At 37.3% G+C, this 23143-nt stretch overlaps 1 protein-coding gene across 1 annotated transcript in view; it reads left to right on the top strand.

The window, feature by feature from the left end:
- TEX9 (testis expressed 9) overlaps positions 1-23143 on the top strand; it is a 159549-nt gene that overhangs the window by 61776 nt on the left and 74630 nt on the right. The window contains 1 exon segment of the mRNA XM_047074653.1: positions 17507-17585. Within this exon segment, the coding sequence (XP_046930609.1) occupies positions 17507-17585 (79 nt within the window).

Genomic DNA, 23143 nt, shown 5'->3' with positions numbered 1-23143 from the left:
TGTTAAAGAAATAAAGATAAATAAAAAGCTCTTATAGAAAAAATATTTTACATTTATTCACTCCATATTTAACACTTCTGATGCTCTTTATTCCTTATTGGAGATCCATCTGGTGTCATTTCACTTCTGTGTGAAGAACTTCTATAGCATTTTTTGTAGTTCAGGCCTCCTGATGATAAAATTGCACATGTCTCTTGGTGACGTTTGCTTAGTTTTCTTTCATGTGAAAATGTCTTTGTTTCACCTCATTATTGACGTATGTTTTTGCTGGATAAAGAATTCTGACTTAATGATTTTTCCTTTCAGCAGTTTAAAATTGTTGTTCCAGGGACTTCCAGAGAAGATGGCAGAATAGGAAGATCCTAAGAGCACCTTGTCCCATGGATACAACTAGATGACACCCACATTATGTAAATAACTCAGAAAATGGATAGAGGACAGGCAGAACAGGCCCTTCACAGCTGAATGTAGAGAAGAGGCGATATTGAAGTGGGTAGGAAGAGCTGAGATGTGATGGGGAGATAAACAGACCCACGGAACTGTTCATGGAAAGGAGGATGCTGTGGACACAGACAGGAGAGGACCAGACCCTGATACTACTAAGCACCCTAGACACAGAGGACCCCCTTGAAAACTGGAGGGGCATAATTTTGTGAGTTCTTACAATCAACAAGGCTTAAAACCTAGAACTTTAAAAATCAGCAGACTGTGCTCTGGGGGAGCCGTGGGGACCAGAAGAAACTGAGTGTCTGCCCTTAAAGAGACAGCACAAAAAAACAGCCCAAGGATATAAAGTATAAAAGTAGCAGTTTGAAAAACACTGGAGGCATACAGGAGAAAAGTTTGTTTACTAATCTCAGAGTATGTGCTGAAGGGGCAGGGACCTCTGGGATGCTTCTCCAAGAGCTGGAGAGCTGTTGTCCACCATTTCCTTCTCTCATCCCCAGCCTAGATAGATGGACACTTACAGGAACCAGCATAGCACAACACTCTCAACCTAGCTTGCTAACAGTGTGCCACACCCCAACATGCTACTGTGGATCTGCCTTCTCCCTGGTCTGAGCCCATTGCTTGCCACAAGCCTGGCATTGTGCAAGCAGCCACAACAGGGGCCAGCAACACTCTAACGTGACTCCTGCCCCAGGGAGAGGAGAAGATAACCACACACACTGGTCTGCAGCACCAGCAGTGAGCTGGAGGCCAACATCTGGTCTGCCTCCAGGCCCTGCCCACCAACAAAAACTTCCCAGGGGACAACACAGGGAAAGAGCTCTGCAGTTTAGAGCTATTGCGTCTCTTGTAAATGCTTGACATGACTCACCTCAAGCCCAAAGCTGCCCTGGACTGGCCTACTAACAACACAGACACCGAACACTGTCCACAATAGACAAAGAGAGCCATTGCAGATGACTGGACTGAAGGCAAAAGCAGCTGAGTGACAACAGAAAGGTGCACACAACACACATAGGAGACACACCTGAAGCATCAGGGTCTGATGAACAGGGGACCTTGCACTGCAGGCAGTATATAACCTCTTCTTCATACTACTACTTCATACTACCACATACCACTACTTTCAAGAGCAACAGACATAGATGACTGTCCTAACACATAGACACAGAGAGTTAGACAAAATGAGGAGACAGGAATGTATTCCAAGTGAAAAAACAGGCCAAAATTACTGCAAGAGAGATAAATGAAATGGGATAAACAATAGCTCTGATAAAGAATTTAAAGTAGTGATCATAAAGATACTCACTGGACTTGAGAAGACCAGTGGGACCCTTAACAAAGAGATAAAAAAACATAAAAATGAAGCAATCAGAGATGGAAAACTCAATGACTGAAATTAACAATACACTAGAGGGAATAAATAGTACACTAAAGGAAACAGAAGAATGGATCAGTGACCTGGAGGACACAGTAATGGAAAACAATCATGCTGAGCAGGAGAGAGAAGAAAAATAGTAAAAAATGGAAATAGTGAACTCAGTGACACCATCAAGCATAATAACATCCACATTATAGTGATCCCAGAAGGAGAGGGGAGAGAAAGGGTGAAATAAAATGTATTTGAAGAAATGACAGTTGAAAACTCCCCAAATCTGGGGACAGAAATGGAAACCAAGATCCAGGAGGTCCACAGAGCCCCCAACAAAATCAGCCCAGAAACTCTAGTAATTAAAATGGCTAAAAGTAATGATAAAGAGAGAATTTGAAGATCAGCAAGAGAAAACAGTTACTTAGGGAAACCCTATAAGGCTATCACCTGATTTTTCAGCAGAAACTTTGCAGGCCAGAAGGGAGTGGCATGATATGTTCAAAGTGGTGAAAGGAAAAAATCTACAGCCAAGGACACTCTATCCAGCAAAGCTGTTCATTCAGAACAGAAGGAGAGATAGAATTTCCCAGAAAAACAAAAGCTAAGGTTAAAGGAATTCATGACCACTAAACCAGGCCTACAAGAAATGTTAAAAGGGATTATTTGAGTTGCAAGATAAGACCATAAGGAGGAGTTAGAAGAGTAGAAAGACGGGCACCTGGGTGGCTCAGTTGGTTGAGCATCCAGCTTTTGATTTTGGTTCAGGTCATGATCTCATGGTTGGTGGGATCGAGCCCCTGTCAGGCTCTGCACGGACAGCATGGAGCCTTCTTGGGATTCTCTCTCTCTCTCTCTCTCTCTCTCTCTCTCGTTCTCTCTCTCTCTCTGTCCTTGCCCCTCCCCTACTCATTCTCTATCTCTCTCTCAAAATTAATTTAAAAAATTAAAAGAGAAAAGTAGGAAGCACAAAAGCAGAAAAAGTAATTATACTTATAAAAAATCCATCAAGGGATTCACAACATAAAAGGATGTAAAGTCTGACACCATATACCTAAACATGGAGGGAAGAAGAGTAAAGTAAGAGTTCAAACTTAAGCAACCACCAGCTAAATATAGACTGTTATATGCAGAAGATGTTATGTACAAACATAATGGTAAAACAAATAAAAACCAGTGATATATATGCAAAAAATAAAGAGAAAGGAGTCCAAGTATATCATGAAAGAAAGCAAGCAAACCGTGAGAGAAGAGAGCAAGAAAAGAAAGGAACAGAGAATAACTACAAAAGCAAACATGACAAAACAAGTAACAAAATGGCAATAATTAATGATCAATAATTACTTTTAATGTAAATGGAGTAAACACTCCAATCCAAAGACATAGGGTGACAGAATGGATAAGAAAGCAGTTCCATCTATGCTGCCTAGAAACTCATTTCAGAATGAAAGACAACAGCAGATTGAAAGTGAAGGAATGGAAAAGTATTTATCATGCAAATGGAAGTGAAAAGAAAGCCAGGGTAGGAACACTTATATTGAACAAAAGAGACTTTAAAACAAAGACTACAACAAGAGACAAAGGAGGGCAATATATAACCATAAAGGGAATAATCCAATAAGAAGATATAGCAATTGTAAATACTTATGCACCTAACAGAGAAGCCTGTTTATACAAAAAGCAGCTTTTAATAAACATAAAGGAAGTAATTGATTGTAATACAATAATAGTAGGGGACTTTACCACCCCACTTACATCAGTGGATAGGTCATCCAAACAGAAAATTGACAAGGAAATAGTGGCTTTGAATGACACACTGGACTGCTACATGGATCTAACAGATATATTCAGAACATTCCATCCTAAATCACTAGATTACACGTTTTTTTCAAGAGCACGTGGAACACGTTAGTCTACAGTCAAGTCTCAATAAATTAAAAAAGATTGAAGTCATGCATGCATCTTTTCCAAATATAGTGCTAAGAAAATAGAAATCAACCACAAGAAAAAATTTGGAAAGAACACAAATACGTGGAGGTTAAATAACATGCTACTAAACAATGAATCGATCAACCAAAAAATCAAAGAGGAAATTTTAAAAATATACAGACAACAATGAAAATGAAAATACAATGGTCCAAAATCTTTGGATGCAGCAAAAGTAGTTCAAAAAATGAAGTTTATAGCAAGAAGCAAGAAAAATCTCCAATGAACAAGCTAATCTTATACCTAAGGGAGCTAGAAAAAAACAGAACAAACAAAACCCAAAATCAATTGTAAGAAGGAAATAATAAGGATTAGAGCAGAAATAACAAAACAGATACGAAAAAAACAGTGAGCAGTTCAATAAAACTAGGAAGTGGTTTTTTGAAACAAATCAACAAATCATAAACCTTTAGCCAGAATCTTCAAAAAAGAGAGAGAGAGAGATTACTCAAATAAACAAAATCAGAAAAGAAAGGCAAAATAACAACTGACACCACTGAAATACAAAGGATTATTACAGACTATTATGGGGGCTCCTGGGTGGCTCAGTCAATTAAGTGTCTGGCTCTTGATTTTGGCTCAGATCATGATCTCATCATTCATGGGATTGAACCCTGCATTGAGCTCCATGTGGAGCCTGATTGGGATTCTCTCTCCCCACCTTCTCTCTCTACCCCTTCCTACTTGCACCTTTTCTTTCTCTCAAAAATAAATAATTTTTTTAAAGAGACTATTATGAAAAATTATATGCCAACAAACTGGACAACATAGAAGAAATGTATAAATCTCTAGAAACCTATAACCTCCCAAAACTGAATCAGGAAGAAACAAAAAATTTGAACAGACTGATTTCCAGCAATGAAATTTAATCAGTAGCAATAAGAAAATAAACTTGCAACAAACAAAAGTCCAGGACCAGAGGGCCTCACATGTGAATTCTACCAAACATTTAAAGAAGAGTTAATACCTATTCTTTCCAACCTATTCCAAAAAACAGAAAAGGAAGGAAAACATCCAATTTCATTCTATGAGGCTAGCATTAATCTGATGCCAAAACCAGATAAAGACATTACAAAACAGAGAATTATAGGCCAGTATCTCTGATGAACATACATAGAACATTTTTCAACAAAACGCTAAGAAACTAAATCCAACAATACATTTTTAAAAAATCATTCGTTAGGGCACCTGGATGGCTCAATCAGTTAAGTGTCCGACTTCAGCTCAGGTCATCGTCTTATGGTTCATGAGTTCAACCTCTCATCAGGCCCTTTTTTGTCAGCAGAGAGCCCACTTCAGATCCTCTGTCCCCCTCTCTCTGCCCTTGCCCCGTTCACTCTCGCTCTCTCAAAAATAAACAAATATTAAAAAATATTATAAAAAATCAGTCATTTATTCTGGGAATACAAGTGTGGTTCAATATTTGCAATTCAATCAATGTGATATATCACATCAATAAGAGAAAGGATAAAAGCCATATGATCCTTTCAATAAGTGCATAAATATCATTTGACAACTACAACATCCATTCATGTTAAAGACTCTCAAAAAAACAGGTTTAGAGGGAACATGCCTCAACATAATATAGGTCTTAAATGAAAAACACACAACAAACATCACACTCAGTGTTAAAAAAAAAAAAAACTGAGAGCTTTTCCCCTAAGGTCAGGAACAAGACAAGGATGTCCACTCTCATCACTTTTATTCAACATTAGTACTAGAAGTCCTAGCCTCAGCTGTCAGAAAACAAAAAAAGAAATAAAAGGCATCCAAATTGATAAGGAAGAAGTAAAACTTTCAGTATTTGCAGATGACACGACACTATATATAGAAAACCCTAAAACTCCACCAAAAGACTACTGGAACTGATAAATGAATTCAGCAATGTTGCAGGATACAATATGAATATACAAAAATTTGTTTCATTTCTACACAATAATAATGAGGTAGCAGAAAGAGAAAATAAGAAAACAGTCCCATTTATATTTGTGCCAAAGATAATAAGGTACCTAGGAGTAAACTAAACCAAAGAGGTGAAAGAACTGTACTCTGAAAACTATAAAACATAGATGAAAGAAGTTGAAGATGACATGAGCAAATGGAAAATATTCTATGCTCATCCGTTGGAAGCACAATAGGTTGCTAAAACGTCCATACTACTCAAAGCAATCAACAGATTTAGTGTAATCTCCATCATTATTGCAACAGCTTTTTTCTGGAACTAAAACAAACAATCCTAACATTTATGTGGGACCACAAAAGACCATAAACAGCCAAAGCAATCTTGAAAAAGAACAGAACTGGAGGTATCAAATCCCAGATTTCAAGATATACTACAAAGCTGTAGTAATCAAAACAGTACAGTACTGGTGTAAACATAGACATACAGATCAATGGAACAGAATAGAGAGCCCAGAAAACAACCACAATTACATGGTCAATTAATCTTCAACAAAGGAAGCAAGGAATGGAATGGGAAAAAGACAGTCTCTTCAACAAATGGTGCTGGGAAAACTGGACAGAATGAAACTGAACCACTTTCTCACACAATACACTAAAATTAACTCAGAATGGATTAATGCCCTAAATGTGAGACCTGAAACCATGAAAATCCTAGAAAAGAGCACAGACAATAATTTCTTTTACATCACCCATAGCAAAATATTTCTAGATACGTCTCCTAAGGTAAGGGAAACAATAGCAAAAATAAACTATTGGAACTTCATTTTAAAAAAAAAAGCTTTTGCACAACAAACAATCAACAAAACTAAAAGAGAACTTACTGAATGGGAGAAAATACTGGCAAATGAAATATCTGATAAAGGGGGGTGCCTGGGTGGCTCAGCTGGTTAAGTGTCTGACTGACTCAGGTTATGATCTCACGGTTGTTGTTGAGAGTTTGAGCTCCTCATTGGGCTCTATGCTGACAGCTCGGAGCCTGGAGCCTGCCTCTGATTCTGTGTCTCTGCCCTCCCTCACTTGTGCTCTGTCTCTCTCTCTCTCTCTCTCTTTCAAAAATAAATAAACATTAAAAAAATTAAAAAAAAGAAATATCTGATAAAGGGTTAAGGTCCAAAATAAAGAACTTACAAAACTCAACACACAAAAAATAAATCATCCAATTTAAAAATGGGTAGAAGACATGAACAAGACATTTTTCCAAAGAAGACATACAGATGGCCAAAAGACATATGCAAAGATGCTCAACATCACTCATCATCAGGGAAATACAAAACAAAACTACAATGAGATATCACTGCACACCTGTCAGAATGGCTAAAATCAACAACATAAAAAACAACAGGTATTGGAGAGGATGTGGAGAAAGGGGAACCCTCTTGCACTGCTGGTGGGAATGCAAACTGTTACAGCCACTATGGAAAAGGGTATGGAAGATTCTCAAAAAATTAAAAATAGATCTACCATATGATCCCATAACTCCACTACTCAGTTTTTGCCTAAAGAGAACAAAAACACTAATTCAAAAATATATATGCATCTCTCTGTTTATTGTAGCATTATTTAAAATAACCAAATATGGAAGCAGTTCAAGTGTCCATCAATAGATGAATGGATGAGGAAGTGGTATATATCACAATGGAATGTTATTCAGCCATAAAAAAGAAAGAAATATTGCTATTTGCAACAACATGGGTGGATCTAGAGAGTATAATGCTAAGTGAAATAAGTCAGTCAGAGAAAACCAAATATCCTATGATTTCACTCATATGTGGAATTTAAGAAACAAACTAAAGAAAAAAAGAGGCAAACCCCAGAATACAAAAACCAGAAAACCAAAATCCCATACTCTTAACTATGGAGAACATACTGATGGTTACTAGAAAGGAGGAAGGAGGTGGGTGAGGGATGGGTGAAATAGATGAAGAGGATTAAGAGTACACTTACGTTGAGCACTGAGTAACGCATAGAATCGTTGAGTCACTATATTATATACCTGAAACTGTATGTTAACTATACTGGAATTAAAATTTTAAAAATAAAATAAATTAATAAAAATCAAAATGCCAGTGGAAAAAGAGAGAACATTCAATGAAGAAAACAAACAAACAAATAAAGTTGTTGTTCTATTACCTGTTCTTCTCCATTATTTCTGAAGAAAAGGCAGTAAAATTTGAATCATTGACTTTCATGTATCAATTACTTTAATGCAATGCTTTTATTATTTTTTTCCAGAAATAATTGGCATACATCACTGTATATGTTAAATGCATATAGCATGATGTATTGATTTACATATATTGTCAAATGGTTACCACAACAGCTACAGCTAACATCCATCTTCTTATGTAGATATAAGGAAAAGAAAGAAGAAAAGAATAAATGTAAAAAAAATTTTCTCCTTGTGATGAGGACTGTTAGGATTAACTCTCTTAACTTTTCTATGTATCATATAGCACTGTTAGCTATAGTAATCATGTTGTACGTTATATCCTAATACTTATTTATCTTGTAAATGGAATTTTTGCCTTTGACCACCATTCTTCAGTTCCCCTTTCCTCCACGTTCTGCCTCCAGTAACCACAAGTTTGATCTCTTTAACTATGAATTTGGCTCTTATTTTTCTTTTAGATTCCACATTTAAGTGAGTATTTGCCTTTTTCTGTCTGACTTACTTCACTTAGCATAATGCCTTCAAGGTTCAACCACGTTGTTACAAATGGTAGGATTTCTGTGTTTTTAAATACTTTCAATTGTATTTTTATATACTACAATTTCTTTTTTAGTGTTCATTTATTTATTTTGAGAGAGAGAGAGAAAGAGAGAGAGAGAGAGAGAGAGAACACATGCATGGGTGCATGAGACAAAGAGCAGGGGAGGGGCAGACAGAGGGGGAGAGAGAGAATCCCAGGCAGGCTCTGTGCTGTGAGTGCAGAGCTTGTTGCAGGGCTGGATCTAACAAACTGGGAGATGATGTTCTGTGATGAAATCAAGGATTGGACATAACTGACTGAACCACTGAGGCGCCCTATGCTGCAGTTTCTTTATCCATTCATGTATCAGTGGGTCTCATAGATAGCTTCCATGGCTTGGCTATTATAAATAATGTTGCAGTGAACAAAGGGCTGCAGATTTCTTTTTGAGTTAGTGTTTTCATTACTTTGGGATATATTCCCAGAAGGGCAATTGTTGTATCATGTGGTATTTTTTTTTTTATTTTCAAGTAGCATCTTCGTGCTTTTTTTAAAAGTTTTTATTTATATTCCAGTGTAATATTACTTTCAGGTGTACAATATAGTGAATCAACACTTTCATAAAACACCCAGTGCTTATCACAGTGCATTCCTTAATCCCCATCACCTATTAACCCATGTCCCCTACCTACCTCCCTTCTAGCACCCATCAGTTTGTTTTTTATAGTTTAGAGTCTGTTTTTTGGTTTGCCTCTGTCTCCCCCCTACGCTTGCTCACTTGTTTTGTTTCTTAAATTCCACATATGAGTGAAATCATATATACAGTATTTGTCTTTCTCTGACTGACTTATGCTTAGTATAATACTATCTAGCTCCATGCACATCACTGCAAATGACAAGATTTCATTCATATTCCATTGTGTATATAAACCACATCTTCTTTATCCATTCATCAGTCGATGGACACTGGACTATTTCCATAATTTGGCTATTATAGATAATGCTGCTATAAACATCAGGATGCATGTATCCCTTTAAATTTGTATTTTTGCATTCTTTGGGTAAATACCTGGTAATGCAATTGCTGGATCATAGGATAGTTCTATTTTTTTATCTTTTTGGGGAAATATATACTGTTTTCCAGAGAAGCTGCACCAGTTTGCATTCCCACCAACAACAGTGCAAGAGGGTTCCCTTTCTCTACATCCTCTCCAACACCTGTTGTTTCTTGGTGTTGTTGATTTTAGCCGTCCTGGCATTTTCTGGGTAATGTCTCATATGCAGGGCTTGATCCCACGATCCTGGGATCATGACCTGAACCAAAATCAAGAGTTGGACGCTCAACTGACTGAGCCACCCAGGCGCTCCAAATCTTGGTTTTTTAATCCATTCAGCTGTTCTGTGTCTTTTCACTGGAGCATTCAATCTGTTTATGTTTAAAGTAATTGTTGACAGGTAACTATTTACTAATGGCATTTAGTTAATTGTTTTCTGATTATTTGGTATATTCATTGGTCCTTTTTTCTTTTCTTGCTTTTTTATGTGTTTTGATGTCATTTGGTATGGGTATGCTTTGACTTCTTTTTCATGTTCTTTTGTATAATTACTATAGGATTTTCATTGTAGTTACTATAAGGCTTCCATAAAGTGTCTTAAACTTCTAACACCCTATTTTCAACTAATAAAAACTTCACTTCAATAGTATTTGTAAACTTTACACTTTTACTTCTCCCCCTCACATTTTAAGTTATTGGTGTTAGGATTTGCATGTTTTTTGTACTGTGTAACAATAGATTATTGTATTTGTGGGTGTTTTTACTACATTAATTTAGAAAAATTTTAAGCTAGAGTTGTAAGTAAATTATGCACCACCATTGCAGAATCTAATTATGACTATATATTTATCATTACCAGTGAGAGTTTTGTTACCTTATTGTGTTTTTATAATATTAATTAGCATTCTTTTACTTCCACTCAAAGAACTCCCTTTAGTATTTCTTGTAAGGCAGGTCTGGTGGTAATGTACTCCCCCAACTTTTCTTTGTTTAGAAAAGTGTAATCCCTCCTGTGTTTCTGAAGGAAAACTTATCTGGGTATAGAATTCTTGGTTGACAGTTATTTTCTTTTAATATTTTAAATATGTCATCTGATTCTCTCCTGGCCTGGAAAGTTTCTATTGAGAAATGTGCCAGTAATCTTATAGGGGTTCTCTTGCATGTAGCTTCTCTTTCTTCTCTTGATGCTCTTAAAATTCTTTCTTTGTCTTTGACTTTTGATATACTAATTTTAAAGTGTCTTTGCAGTCCTATTTGAGTTCAACCTACTTGGGTTTCATGGATCTGGATGTCCATTTCCCTAGATTTGGTAAGTTTTCAGCCATTATTGCTTTAAATATACCTTCTGTCCCTTTCCTTTTCTCTTTGCTTTCTGGAATTCCCATAATGTGAATATTGTTCCTTTTCATTATGTCTTATAAATTTCTATAAGCTTTCTTCATTTTTTCTTTTTTTCCTTGATTTCTTCCTTTTTTTCTTTCTTTCATTCTTTCTCTCTGTATTTCTTTCTATTTTGCTCTGGGTAGTTTCCAATGTCCTATCTTCTATGTTGCTGATTCTTTTTTTGCATGGTCCAGTCTACATTTTTTGCATGGCCCAGTCTAGAATTTCTATTTGTGTTGTTGTTATGTTTCATAGTTGCTATTTCTTTGTCAAACTGCTTATTTTGTTCATGCATTTTTTTTTTAACTTTTTAGTTGTCTGTGTTTTCTTGTATTTCACTAAATGTCCTTTAGAAGATTATTCTAAATTATTTGCCTGATAGTATATTTTCATTTCTTTGGTCAGTTATTAGAGCTTTATTAGTTTCCTTTGGTGTATTCATATTTACCTGGTTTTTCGTGATTCTTGATTCCTTATTTTGGCATCTGTACATTTAAATAATGAGGCTCCTCTTCCAGACTTTACAGGTTTGCTTTAACAGAAATAGTTCTTCACCAGTCAGCTTAGTTTGGGTTTCTGAGTATGTCTGATGATAATGTGTTTGGGTAGGTTGTCTAATATTATGGTCTAATTTTTATGGTCTAATTTTTATGGTCTAATTTTTATGGTCTAATTTTGGGTGAGGCAACTGAGCTCTGAAGACAGGGATGGGGGGCCGTGCCATTGGTGAGAACTGTTGGATAAAACTACTGTCTTGGTTTCTTGCCCAAGTGAGTCTGTAGTATGGGTTCTGTAATTGTCTGAATAATCTGGTCAGGCTTGGTAGATGGCTGCAGATGATTAATATGTTCGGTAATAGGTGGGGATATAAGTTAGCTTCCCTACCATGGCAGGGTGGCAGGCCAGGGCCCAGGGCCTATACAGCTCATTGTTTGGGGCCTACATCAGGCCAAAGTGTGTGCTTTGTTCCCTGGTCTGGTGAGGCCACTGATTTTGCTCTGCAGATAGGGGAAACTGTGAGCTATGCTCTCTGTTCAAGTGCCACTGTATGAAGGACTATTAAATGGACTATGTAGCTTCTTATGCATTTTGGTTAGGTTCTCTGATCTGAAAGTCTGAAGGGTGTATTCAGTGATGGGAAGAGCTACAAATTAGATTCCCTGACTGTTCAAACCAGGAGAAGCAGCTCTAAAACTGGTAAATCTCCTTGTTGTCTAAACTTAAGTTGATTTATACCCTATGTTCTAGCTCTACATGGCCACTGACTTTGTTCTGCAAACCATCAACTCTGTCTTTCCTTCTTTGGCTTGAGTGCCACTGTGATGTACAGCTTCCAGGTGTTTTTGGCAGCCCTTCTGGTTGAATGGGGCTGGAAGACACTCTCCACAGTGAGTGAAACTAGGTCTCAGCCCCTTTGTCTGGGTGGAAGTGGTAGAAGCTGGTCCTGGCTACTCTCAATTTCCCAAACATACTCTCTGGTTGGGAGGGACCACTATCTACCCTGAGCCTTGTTTACGAATTAATGCTCCTGCCTGTGCATAGCATGTGAACTTTCCATGCCTGGTACTGGCTTTTTTTCTGGGGGAATCAGCTTTTAATACCTAATTCTTGGCTCAAGTACTACTGGGCTAGACAGTTTCCATGAGTTGTCACTAGCTCTTCTGGTAAGATGGAGCTAGAAAATACTCTGTATATAGTGTATGGGTCTTTAACTCAGCACATCAGCAAAGTGGACTCTAAAGCCAGAGAAATAACTTCTCTGAGAATTCAATCAGAAAATTCTGCACCCCACTGAGTTCCCTGATCAGAGTACAACCCTGAGTTGGTTTTGCAGATTAACATAGGTACTGGCTGGGGTTACTACTTGGTCACTGCCAATATGAACTCAATCTGGCAGGATATGTGTGCTGGTTGTTGCAAACCCTCCTCTCCTCTCTGTCACAGTCAGATTCCCTTTGGCTACACCCCACAAATTCTCTTGCAATCCCTGTGGAGTGAGGTCAGAGTAGGGACTCCTGCAAAGTGATTCAGAATGTTGGGAGCACTGTTTGTCTTCCCTGGGTTCTCTTTTCTCACTGGAGGAACCAGAGGCTCAGGGGAGACCTTTCTGTATGGTGCTGCACTGGTCTGGTGGAGGGACATATGGTCAGTGTGTAGGCACTTCTCTTACCCTTCTAATGCAATCTGTCTTGGTCTCTGAGGTACAGTGGGATGCTTCAGCTTCACTCTGTGTTCTAGGATTCTCTCAGTGTTGTCTTGAGTTGCTTGTTTTGTGAGTTGGGGATGAAGTCAGGAATAACCTGTGTCTCTATCTTGGTGATGTCCATTGCATTAATTTTCTTTGACTATGTTAAAATTTTTTCTTTCTCTTTTGTTTTCAGAAATTTGGTTATGATGTTTAAGCATTATTTTCTTTATATTTATACTGTGTGGAGTTCATGAGCTTCTTGAAGCTGTAAATTTACTTCTTTAATCAAATTTGGGGAATTTTTAGCCATTATTTCTTTATATATTCTGTCCCATTCTAAATCTCTTCTTCTGTGACTTCAATAATTCATATATCACATATATTAGAATGACTGATATTATCCTATAGGCTCTTGAATCTCTTATCATATTTTTAATATTTTTCTCTCCGTTGTTCAGATTGAATAATTTCTAATGATTAATTTTCAAGTTCACTGAAGTTCCTTTATCGTTATTTTTCCATTCAGCCTGTCTAATGAAGTTTTCAAATTTTCACTGACAATAGTTGGGATAGCAGTTTTAAATTCCCTGTTTGCTAATTCCAACATTTGGGTCATCTCAAGGTCAGTTACCATTGATGGCTTTTATTTTGAGAATAGGTCACATTTTCCTGTTTCTTCATATGTCAAGTAATTTGGGGTTGTATCTTGAACAACGTTAATACTAATGTTGTAGAGATTCTGGATCCTATTTTATCCCCCCAAAGAGTTGTTTTAGAATGAAATAAAGTTGGTCACACTCACCCCGAAAACTTTGTCTCTTAGGAAACACTTCAAATCTCACATCCTTTATTAGATGAGCTGGTTGAAATCTTCCCAACCACGTGTAATTCACTGGTCAACTAGAGCTTTGGGTACAGTTTATACACAGAATTTTGGGCTCTTCTTGGTTGGTGCTCTTTTCAAGTTGTTCCAAACTCTGTTCTCTGGTTCTTCAAACCAGAAAGATTGGGTTTTCTGTCAGAGTTTTAGACATTTTTTGTTGTGCCAACTGCAGCTGTTTTTACATCTAAAGCTATAATAATGGGAAACTCACTCTATGCCATGCCCTACACTCAAGTATAATTTTTCTTCCATAAATCGTCTGTTTTGGTCACTTTCCAGTTCCTACAGGTGATTGCATTCAGAGTTTATAGTTGTTATCTGCAACAGTGTTGGTCTAGTAGGTTACTCAGCCATACCAGAATTTGAAGTCCTTCCTTCTCTTTTTTACCAAAAGAACATCTGCTCATCTGTCAAGAATAGTTAAGACATTACCTCCCCACATAAACCCTCTCCTTCTTTCATTTCTTTCAGGTTGAAAGTTAGTTAGCTACATAAGAGCTGATTAGGTGTCTCTCCTCTGGGCTTTCATAGGAACTTGTGTCAACATTGCTTAGAGAACTTTTAATGAAGTTATTCATGTGTATATTTCTTTTTCAACTGACTATAAGAATTTGAGCTCAGAAATCCTAGTTTATTTTTCTTTATATTCCTTGTGTGTTGTACAAGATCTGGTGCATAGACTATTTTGTCAAACAGTCTGTGTTGATATATATACATCTTGTAGCACTGTGTGACACTACAGAGATAGAGAGAGAGATAGAGATAGAGATACACATTGACTCTTGAACAACATGGGGATTAGGGGTGTCAATTGCCCACAGTCTAAAATCTGCATAACTTTAACTCCCCCAAAACTTAACTACTAATAGCCTACTATTAACTGGAAGCCTTACTAATATAAACAGTCATTAAAACATATTTTGTATGTTATATGCATTATATACTATATTTTTACAATAAAGTAAGCTAGAGAAAAGAAAATGTTATTAAGAAAATCATAAGGAAGTGAAAATACATTTACATCTACTGTGTGTATATGCATATACAGTTGACCCTTTAACTGCATGGGTCTAGTTAGTTATACATGGATTATTTTCAATTAATATACTGGAAAATTGTTTAGATATTTGTGACAATTTGAAAAAACTTGCAGACAAACCACATAACCTTAGAAATATTGAAAAAATTAATAAAAAGATAGGCATGTCATAGATACATCAAATATATATAGATGCTAGTCCATTTTATTTATCATTTACTACCATAAAATATACACAAATCTATTATAAAAAGTTAAAGTTTATCAGAATTTATGCACAGAGTGTACATGGTGCCATTCACAGTTGACAAGCTTAAGATTCGTATTAAATCATAACTGCATAAAATTAAGTGTACTACATACTGTATTGCTGTAATAATTTCATAGCCACCTCCCGTTGCTACTGCGGTGAGCTCAGGTGTTGACAGTATTTGCTTAAAATGCCATGTGATGCTAATCATCTCTGCATGAGCTGTTTGTCTTTCCAGTAAATTGCATATCACAGTAAAAAGTGGTCTCTTGTGGTTCTCATGTATTTTTCATTGTGTTTAGTGCAGTACCATAAACCTTAAATAATACCAGGGGACCCATACAAAGTGCCACTGGTGATGCTGGAAGTCCTCCCAAGAAGCAGAGTCATGACATTGCGAGAAAAAGTTGAGCTTCTTGGTATGCACTATAGATTGAGATCTACAGCTGCGGTTGCTTACCATTTTAAGATAAATTAATCCAGCGTTAAGGACCATTGAAAAAAAGAAAAGGAAATCCATGAAATCATCACTGAAGCTACACTAGCAGGTGGAAAAACCTTGCAATTTCTGCAAAATACTTTTTAATCTCATATAGAAAATGCAGCTTTCAGGTAGGTGCGGCATTGCTATAAGAAAGGCACACCTATAGACTAATATGATTCAAGATAAAACATTATATGACAACTTAAAACAAAAGGAAAGCGAAGGATTTAAAGCTAGAGAATTTAATTCCAGCAAAGGATTATTTGATAATTTTAGAAAGAGGTTTAATTTAAAAAATGTCAAGATAACAGGAATAGCGTCTGCCAACTATGAGGTCGAAGACGAGTTCACAGATACCACTAAGAAAATCATTGAGAAGAAATGATATCTGCCTGGACAGATTTTTAGTGCAGACAAAAGTGCCCTATCCTGGAAAAGAAAATGCCACAAAAGGCATTTATTAGTAAGGCAGAGAAGTGAGCACTGAGGTTTATGGCAGGAAGGGATAGGCTAACTCTACCATTTTGTGCAAATGCAGTCAGGTTTATGATCAGGACTGCCCTCATCTATAAAACTGCTAACCTCAAACTTTGAAGGGAAAAGAGAAACACCAACTGCCAGTCTTTTGGTTGTGTAACAAGAGGGCCTGGACAATGAGAACACTTTTTTTTTTTAAGTTTATTTATTTGTTTATTCATTTTTACACGTTGAAATGTCATTCATTTCCCCTTGTTTCCAAATGTGGTTACTACTGTCAAATTCTAGATATTTTTCCCCTTTTTGGGAAAAAGAAATTCTGACATGACATTTTTTCAAAGAAATGTCAGTCCAGTAAATGAATTGGGGCAGATGGACTAAGGAGAAATGGGTGTGTAATGCTCAAAAGGCTGAGACACAAAGGAGTAACTTCATAGAGAGGGACCCATATTCTTTGAACTTTTTCAGTTCTCTGAGGCAGGGGCTGCTTGGTAGCATTGGGTTTGAGGGCTGAGAGTGTAGCTCAGGTGTCAATAAGGACAGAGACAGATTTTTTTTTTTTCCCAGTGTGGAGAGTAGTTTCTTCAAGGCAATTGAGAGGGAGGATTGGGAAGATCCCTGTGGTTCCTCAGAGCCCTGTCATTGGGAATTAGGAAGACACTGAAAATGTTGACTGAAGAGCTGAAGGTGCGTTAGGCTCTTAAATTTGTAACACTCTTTTTTTCCAATGTCCAGAAACTCTGATAAGTGAAGAAGAAATGGATTTAAGTTCTGGATAATAACCATAGCCTTCCTTACTTCCCCCAAATGATTCCAAATAGGATCCCCTGTGGAGTTTCAAAACCCATCCTTGCTATTACCCCCCTCCTCAGATTTTGTCGATTGGTGTGGATGGAAACACCATCCACAGTGTTTGATTTAATTAAGTGCTCCAGGTGAGGCCAGTATTAGTTGGCAAAGCTTCCCATTAATTTATAGGAGTTGAGTGCAGACTTTTGCTCAAGGAGAGGTAACAGGGTCTCCTCTACATGAGTGTGGGAGGATTAAGTCAATGCAGCATACTCTTCCTATGCTGCAGTAGAATTTGTGGGTGTCTGTGGGAGAGGAAGCCCCTGAAAGTATAGAAGGAAAACTCAGAGATTGGTCCTCAAGTAGCAAGTCTTTGTTTCTGAAAAGCTCCTGCTACAAAAAACTAGGAAGTTGGCCATTTCAAAGTCCTGCCTGCCAGTGAGCAGTTTTCTGGTGAAGATGTTCTGTTGGTGCCTTTAAGGGCATTTTCTCCTGATGCAGCTGTGATTTCTCCACAAATATCTTCCGAGAAAGAGATCTAAAGGATGAGGTGAAAGAAGAAGAAATGGCCAGCTCTCGGGTAAGCCTGGTGTCCCAGGTCGGAGGCTGAGTCATCTTTTTCACCTAAAATTCCATGCATTTAGAAATCGCAAATGTTGACTTCTCTATTTCTGATTTTTCTGCCTCATGTTTTCACCTAAATTTTTAAGCCTTCTCAGTAATGGTACTCAAGGTTAGGTCACTAGAACTCTTCTCCCATTTAACCTGGAGTCTTCTCTACATTCTTCAACCTGGCTTCCAGTAGGGCGTTAACAATTTTACTTTGAAATAAAGTCCTGCAAGTATAGAAAACATTCCCTTTATGACAGATCCAAAGGGGGAAGGCATTGAGTCTGGATTTCCTCTTGCTGATGGGGTCTGGTCCTGGGAGATCACTCAAGGAGAATAGTTTCCCCTTTAGTTCCAATATGGATGCTTTATCATCTCTCTGTAGACCAGGATTAAGAAAACGCAATAATACAAGTCTTAACATATCTTATGAGTCCTCCTAACATATGAAAGTCCTTCTGGAGGCCCCAGAAGGGGGCCTTTACTTCCCCCAACTCCATAATATATAACTAGTCACTCTTCACAACGCCAGTGTGGCTCTTGCTGCCCACAGGTCCCAGGCCTTTGGTATAATAAAACCACCTTTTTGCAACAAAAAATAAATGAGAAGGTAAACAAGATGGATATGAGGTCTAAAATAACTTGAAAGTTCTCAAAAACAGGGGGGAGGGAAATCTTTCTCTTTAAAATGTGAAAAAGAGGGGCGCCTGGGTGGCTTGGTCGGTTAAGCATCCGACTTCGGCTCGGGTCATGATCTCACGGTCCGTGAGTTCGAGCCCCGCGTCGGGCTCTGTGCTGACAGCTCGGAGCCTGGAACCTGTTTCAGATTCTGTGTCTCCCTCTCTCTCTGCTCCTCCCCTGTTCATGCTCTGTCTCTCTCTGTCTCAAAAATAAATAAACGTTAAAATGTGAAAAAGATACTCTGTTTAAAATATACTAGATATTGCAAGACATGCAAACAGGAGTCTAAATGAGAGAGAGCATGAGTAGGGAGAAGGGGCAGAGAGAGAGAGATAGACCAGACTGGTCAGCCCAAGTGGGGCTCAATATCACAAACAGTGAGATCATAACCTGAGCCAAAATCAAGAGTTGGATGCTTAACTGACTGAATCACCCAGGTGCCCCTAAATTTAGTAAATATAGCGTATGTGAGTGTATAATTTTTATTATTCTCTTCATGTTGGTAGGTATGTAGTGTCCAGTTATTAAAACCACAGTGTTCAAGGGGACAAGTCCAATATAACTGTTGGCCTAGTAAGTATAGGAAGGTTATGGAGATAGCCAAGTAGACTGGGGTCCTTGGAAAGATTCCAGATTTAGCAGTGGGAATGACAATTAAAACTAGGAATGGAAGTAGAATCTATCCTGTTGAGCAGGCACTGATGACAGGGGTTATAGAACAAGGCAGCCACATACTGAGTCTACAGGTGCCTGGAGGGTTCTCCTTCCATTCGCACCAACCAATTTAAAAATCTACGCATTTAATCTGGAATGGCCTTAAAACTGGATTAGTCTGACCTTTAATCTAGTGATCTTCAATGATGAAAGTTATTTCTGCTAGGGGACACATCAATCCTGGTCCCAGAAAAGTCGTAGTTTTATATTCATTTCATTAAATTCAAATTCAAATTCATTTAAATTCAGTAAAAATATCTGTGGGAAGGGTAATAGTTTAGAAGACAGTCAATTAACTGATAGCTAGCTGAGGCCAAGACCAGGCAAGAATAGGACATAGGAGAAATGTATGGAATTGTTGAATCTATACATAGTACACTTGAAACTCATATAACACTGTATGTTAATTATTCTTGAATAATTTTATAGTATAGCGTATATGGCAGTGGAGTGTGTATGATGGAAGAACACAAACTGTAAAACATTTCCATAGCTTTATGGAGGGTCACTGTTTGGGAAGATCATTAGTCAGTTTTCCCTTCACAGGCTTCCAAACCTCAGGCACTTAGTGTACAATGAATATTTTCCTCTCTTGATAAAAATATGAAAATAATTTGTGGCTATTAACCATGATTCATGAGTAAGTCTTACTGAGATTTTATGCACCTTTCTAAGAGATAAATTCACATTATAGCAAAAAACAAGATATCATGGATGCAAAGTAACTTTGTTTGAAATTTATGCCAGCTTGCTGTTTGTTGCCTCCAGTAAAGGATAAAGACTCATTGCTCCCAGTTCCAGTGCTCCACCACTCATTTACTGTCTTTATTGCTACTGCTCCTGCCAATAACAATGAAATAACTCTTTCACAGCGGGAGTCTCTTTCAAACTCTCTAAGGGAAATCTCTGCTGGTATTGGCCAGTTATTGGGCACAAGGGCACCATGCTTAAGCTGAAGCTCTCATGATAGGGCTATACCTGCTTGCCAGGTCACTTACTACCTCTGGCTCTAATAACTGTGGTTATGAAAAGTGATGAAGAATTCACTACCTGCAAGATAGTCCATTTCAACAACTATGGCTACAAAGCCTCCTAAAGGCAGAATCTAATTACAGCAAAGCTTTGTCTAAATGTACAAAACTGTGAATCATAGAGTATTTAAAAATAATTGTATCTACCACCCACTGATTGTCATAACAACACTAATGGTTTTCTTCATTTTACAAGTAAAGAAATTGAGGCTCTGGGTAGGTAAGTTAATTACCCAAAGTTGCACAGCCCTTAGGTGACAGATCCAGGAAACCTTAGATCTGTCTGAGTCTAAAGTGGGTGTTCTTTGTACAATACTATATTGTCTTTCAAAATACAATTTTGTTTCTTTCAAATACTTTAAATGTCTGTATTACTAAAATAGTTTCTTAGCTAACACCCCTGCACATAGTTTCTCTCCTCCTATTCTTAATTGTCATACACTCCCCGGTTCCAGAGCCTTCAGTGTTTTCTGATTATCATTTGCACCTTATTACTCACTGCCCTCCATCCATAGACCTCCATTGAATTTCTAGAAGACACCCCCATTTCTTCTTTCCTTCACTCCACATCCACATAATTCTTTTGTTTCTCAGTAATTGCCAAATGTTAAGGTTCTTTATGGTGCAAACCAAATCCTTTCTTCCCCAGGAAGCATGTCTTATTTCTCAAGAACTCCAGAAGTGTTCCCTTCTTGAATCCCCATAATGTCTATTACACATTGTAGCTCTTCCTTAATCACAAATTTGATCATATTGTTGCCTTAACTTTTGCAATTTTTCAATCTCCTTTCCTCTAAAATCATTTTAAAGCTAACATACAGCTTTATATGTAATGGATTTTTCTATCCAGCTCGGTTTTCACCCCTGAAATAACAAGTATTTTATTTTTATGCTTTTTATATTTGCTATACATATAACATCAGGATAGCCTTTTTTCCATAACCTTGTACTTTTCACATTTCGAAGGGTCAAATTTTTATTTTGAAACACATTAGAGAAGATAAACTATTATACTGTTTATATACTGGTTATAATGAAAATATGACTAAAATTTTTTTTGATGTTTATTTTTAAGAGAGAGAGAGAGAGAGGGAGGGAGGGAGGGAGGGAGAGAGGGAGGGAGGAAGGGAGACATAGAATACGAAGCAGGCTCCAAGCTCCAAGCTGTCAGCACAGAGGCCGACATGGGGCTCGAACTCACGAACCATGAGATCATGACCTGAGAGGAAGTAAGACACCCATCAACTGAGCCACTCAGGCGCCCCTAAAAAATTTTTTGTAGTAAAAAAAAGCAGTGGGGATGGGTCATAAAACATAGCTTTAATCCTAAATCTATTGTTAATGAACCATGTAACCTTGAATGAATTTTTAAATCTCTCTAGAAATTGGCTTCCTTGTTAGTGTAAAATGAGGGGCTTATGCCAGATTATGTACTACTCTAAAATTATGATTCTGTAGTACGATCTCATCTGAACTTTAAAAATACTTTTAAATAATTTTTTAAAAATTTGTAATGTTTAATTTTGAGAGAGAGAGAGCAAGAGCGAGCGAGAGATAGAGAGAGAACGAGAGAGAGAGCGCGCAATCAGGGGAGGGGCAGAGAGAGAGAGGGAGACACAGAATCCAAAGCAGGCTCCAGGCTCCAAACTGTCAGAATAGAGCCTGACATGGGGCTCAAGCCCATGAAACATGAGATCATGACCTGAGCTGAAGTTGGAAGCTTAACTGACTGAGCTACACAGGTGCCCCTAAAAATACTTAATCTTAAATAGATTGGGATTCTGTTCTAGCTAATATTAAGGGTATCTTAGACACAATTTCCAAGTTGTGTTTGTTTTTTCACACATTTAACTGAATTCTAATGAGCTTCATCCTACCCATTCGCTTAAGACTTTTATCTATCCTGTTACAAGATCTATACTGTTGAATCAGCTGCAAATATTTATTCAGGTCACACTCATAGTGATGAACTTTATTGTACAAAGATCCAGAATTCACAACATCCTTTAAATTCATGTTTGCTTTCACAATGTTTCCATAGCAGAATGCTATGTTTCATACATTTTCATTACTGTAAAACATATTTCAAAACTACATAACATATAAACATTCCTAATTTTTTTTGAAGATTTGTGGAATTGAATTATGGATGACTAGTTGTGAATTTTCAAGCTCCAGAAGCACTGTCTGAAAAGTGTATCGCAAAGTACCTCCGATTTAAAAGTGGCACTGTGAGAGATGATATGTGTCGTCCATGACTTGCCTTCCAGATGACACTTATAGTCACTTAGTATTATTGAAAACATTAGCAGATTGGTTTATCGGGGCAGGACTAGAGGAGATCTCTGCCATTTGAGGGATGACAGATCAAAGTATGGAGCAACTCTGCAACAAGATCTAATAATTATTGTACATAAACATTGACATAGAGAAGATTTTGAGTAATTACAGCTAATGTCCTGCTTTTGCTCTAGAAGAGCTATGGATTTAACACACTCTTGTCTGACCTCATCTGACATTAATTACACAATGTTTGAAGGTAGGGAACAGCTGCTGAAAAATACATAACAAAGAATAAGGGGGGGGGGGTGTGAATGCGTCTTGTTGTTTGCGGCCAGTTGTCAATCTGCTGAGGAAGAACACCCAAAAATCATATCTCCCTCCCAACATAGATTATATAAACAAGTTTGGAGACAATGGTGAGATAGAAAGAAATTTTTTTTGACTATTCGTTTTGTGTATTGAAGATGATTCTTACAAGAAGTTGACCATTCTATAGTATATTATTGTATAGCATTAGATTAGTGTTTCTTAAAGCTTAAATTAAAATTTTTTCTGGTAATTTTAAAGCAAATCATTTCAACAAACAGGTTTTACTTAGGCATCGATATTTATCATAAAGTATTGGAGAGATGATACAGATTTTAATAACAGTAGCTTTTTCTATAGGTGAAGAAAAGGTGAGAACTTCTCCTATATGAATTTGTGTTATAAAGTTCTTTAATAACTGAAGCTGGAAAACACATTTAAGGTTTTTCTAATGAACTTATGACCAAGAAGAGATAAATTAAGACTAAGTTGTTTCCGTAATTCTTCTCTTATT

Source organism: Lynx rufus, unplaced genomic scaffold, assembly GCF_022079265.1.
Source record: "Lynx rufus isolate CCGP_SWC_20201006 ecotype Redwood Valley unplaced genomic scaffold, mLynRuf1.p SCAF_13, whole genome shotgun sequence".
Classification (NCBI taxonomy): Eukaryota; Metazoa; Chordata; class Mammalia; order Carnivora; family Felidae; genus Lynx; species Lynx rufus.
The sequence above is the reverse complement of the archived record's forward strand: the minus strand, read 5'-3'. Positions and strand labels throughout refer to the sequence as shown.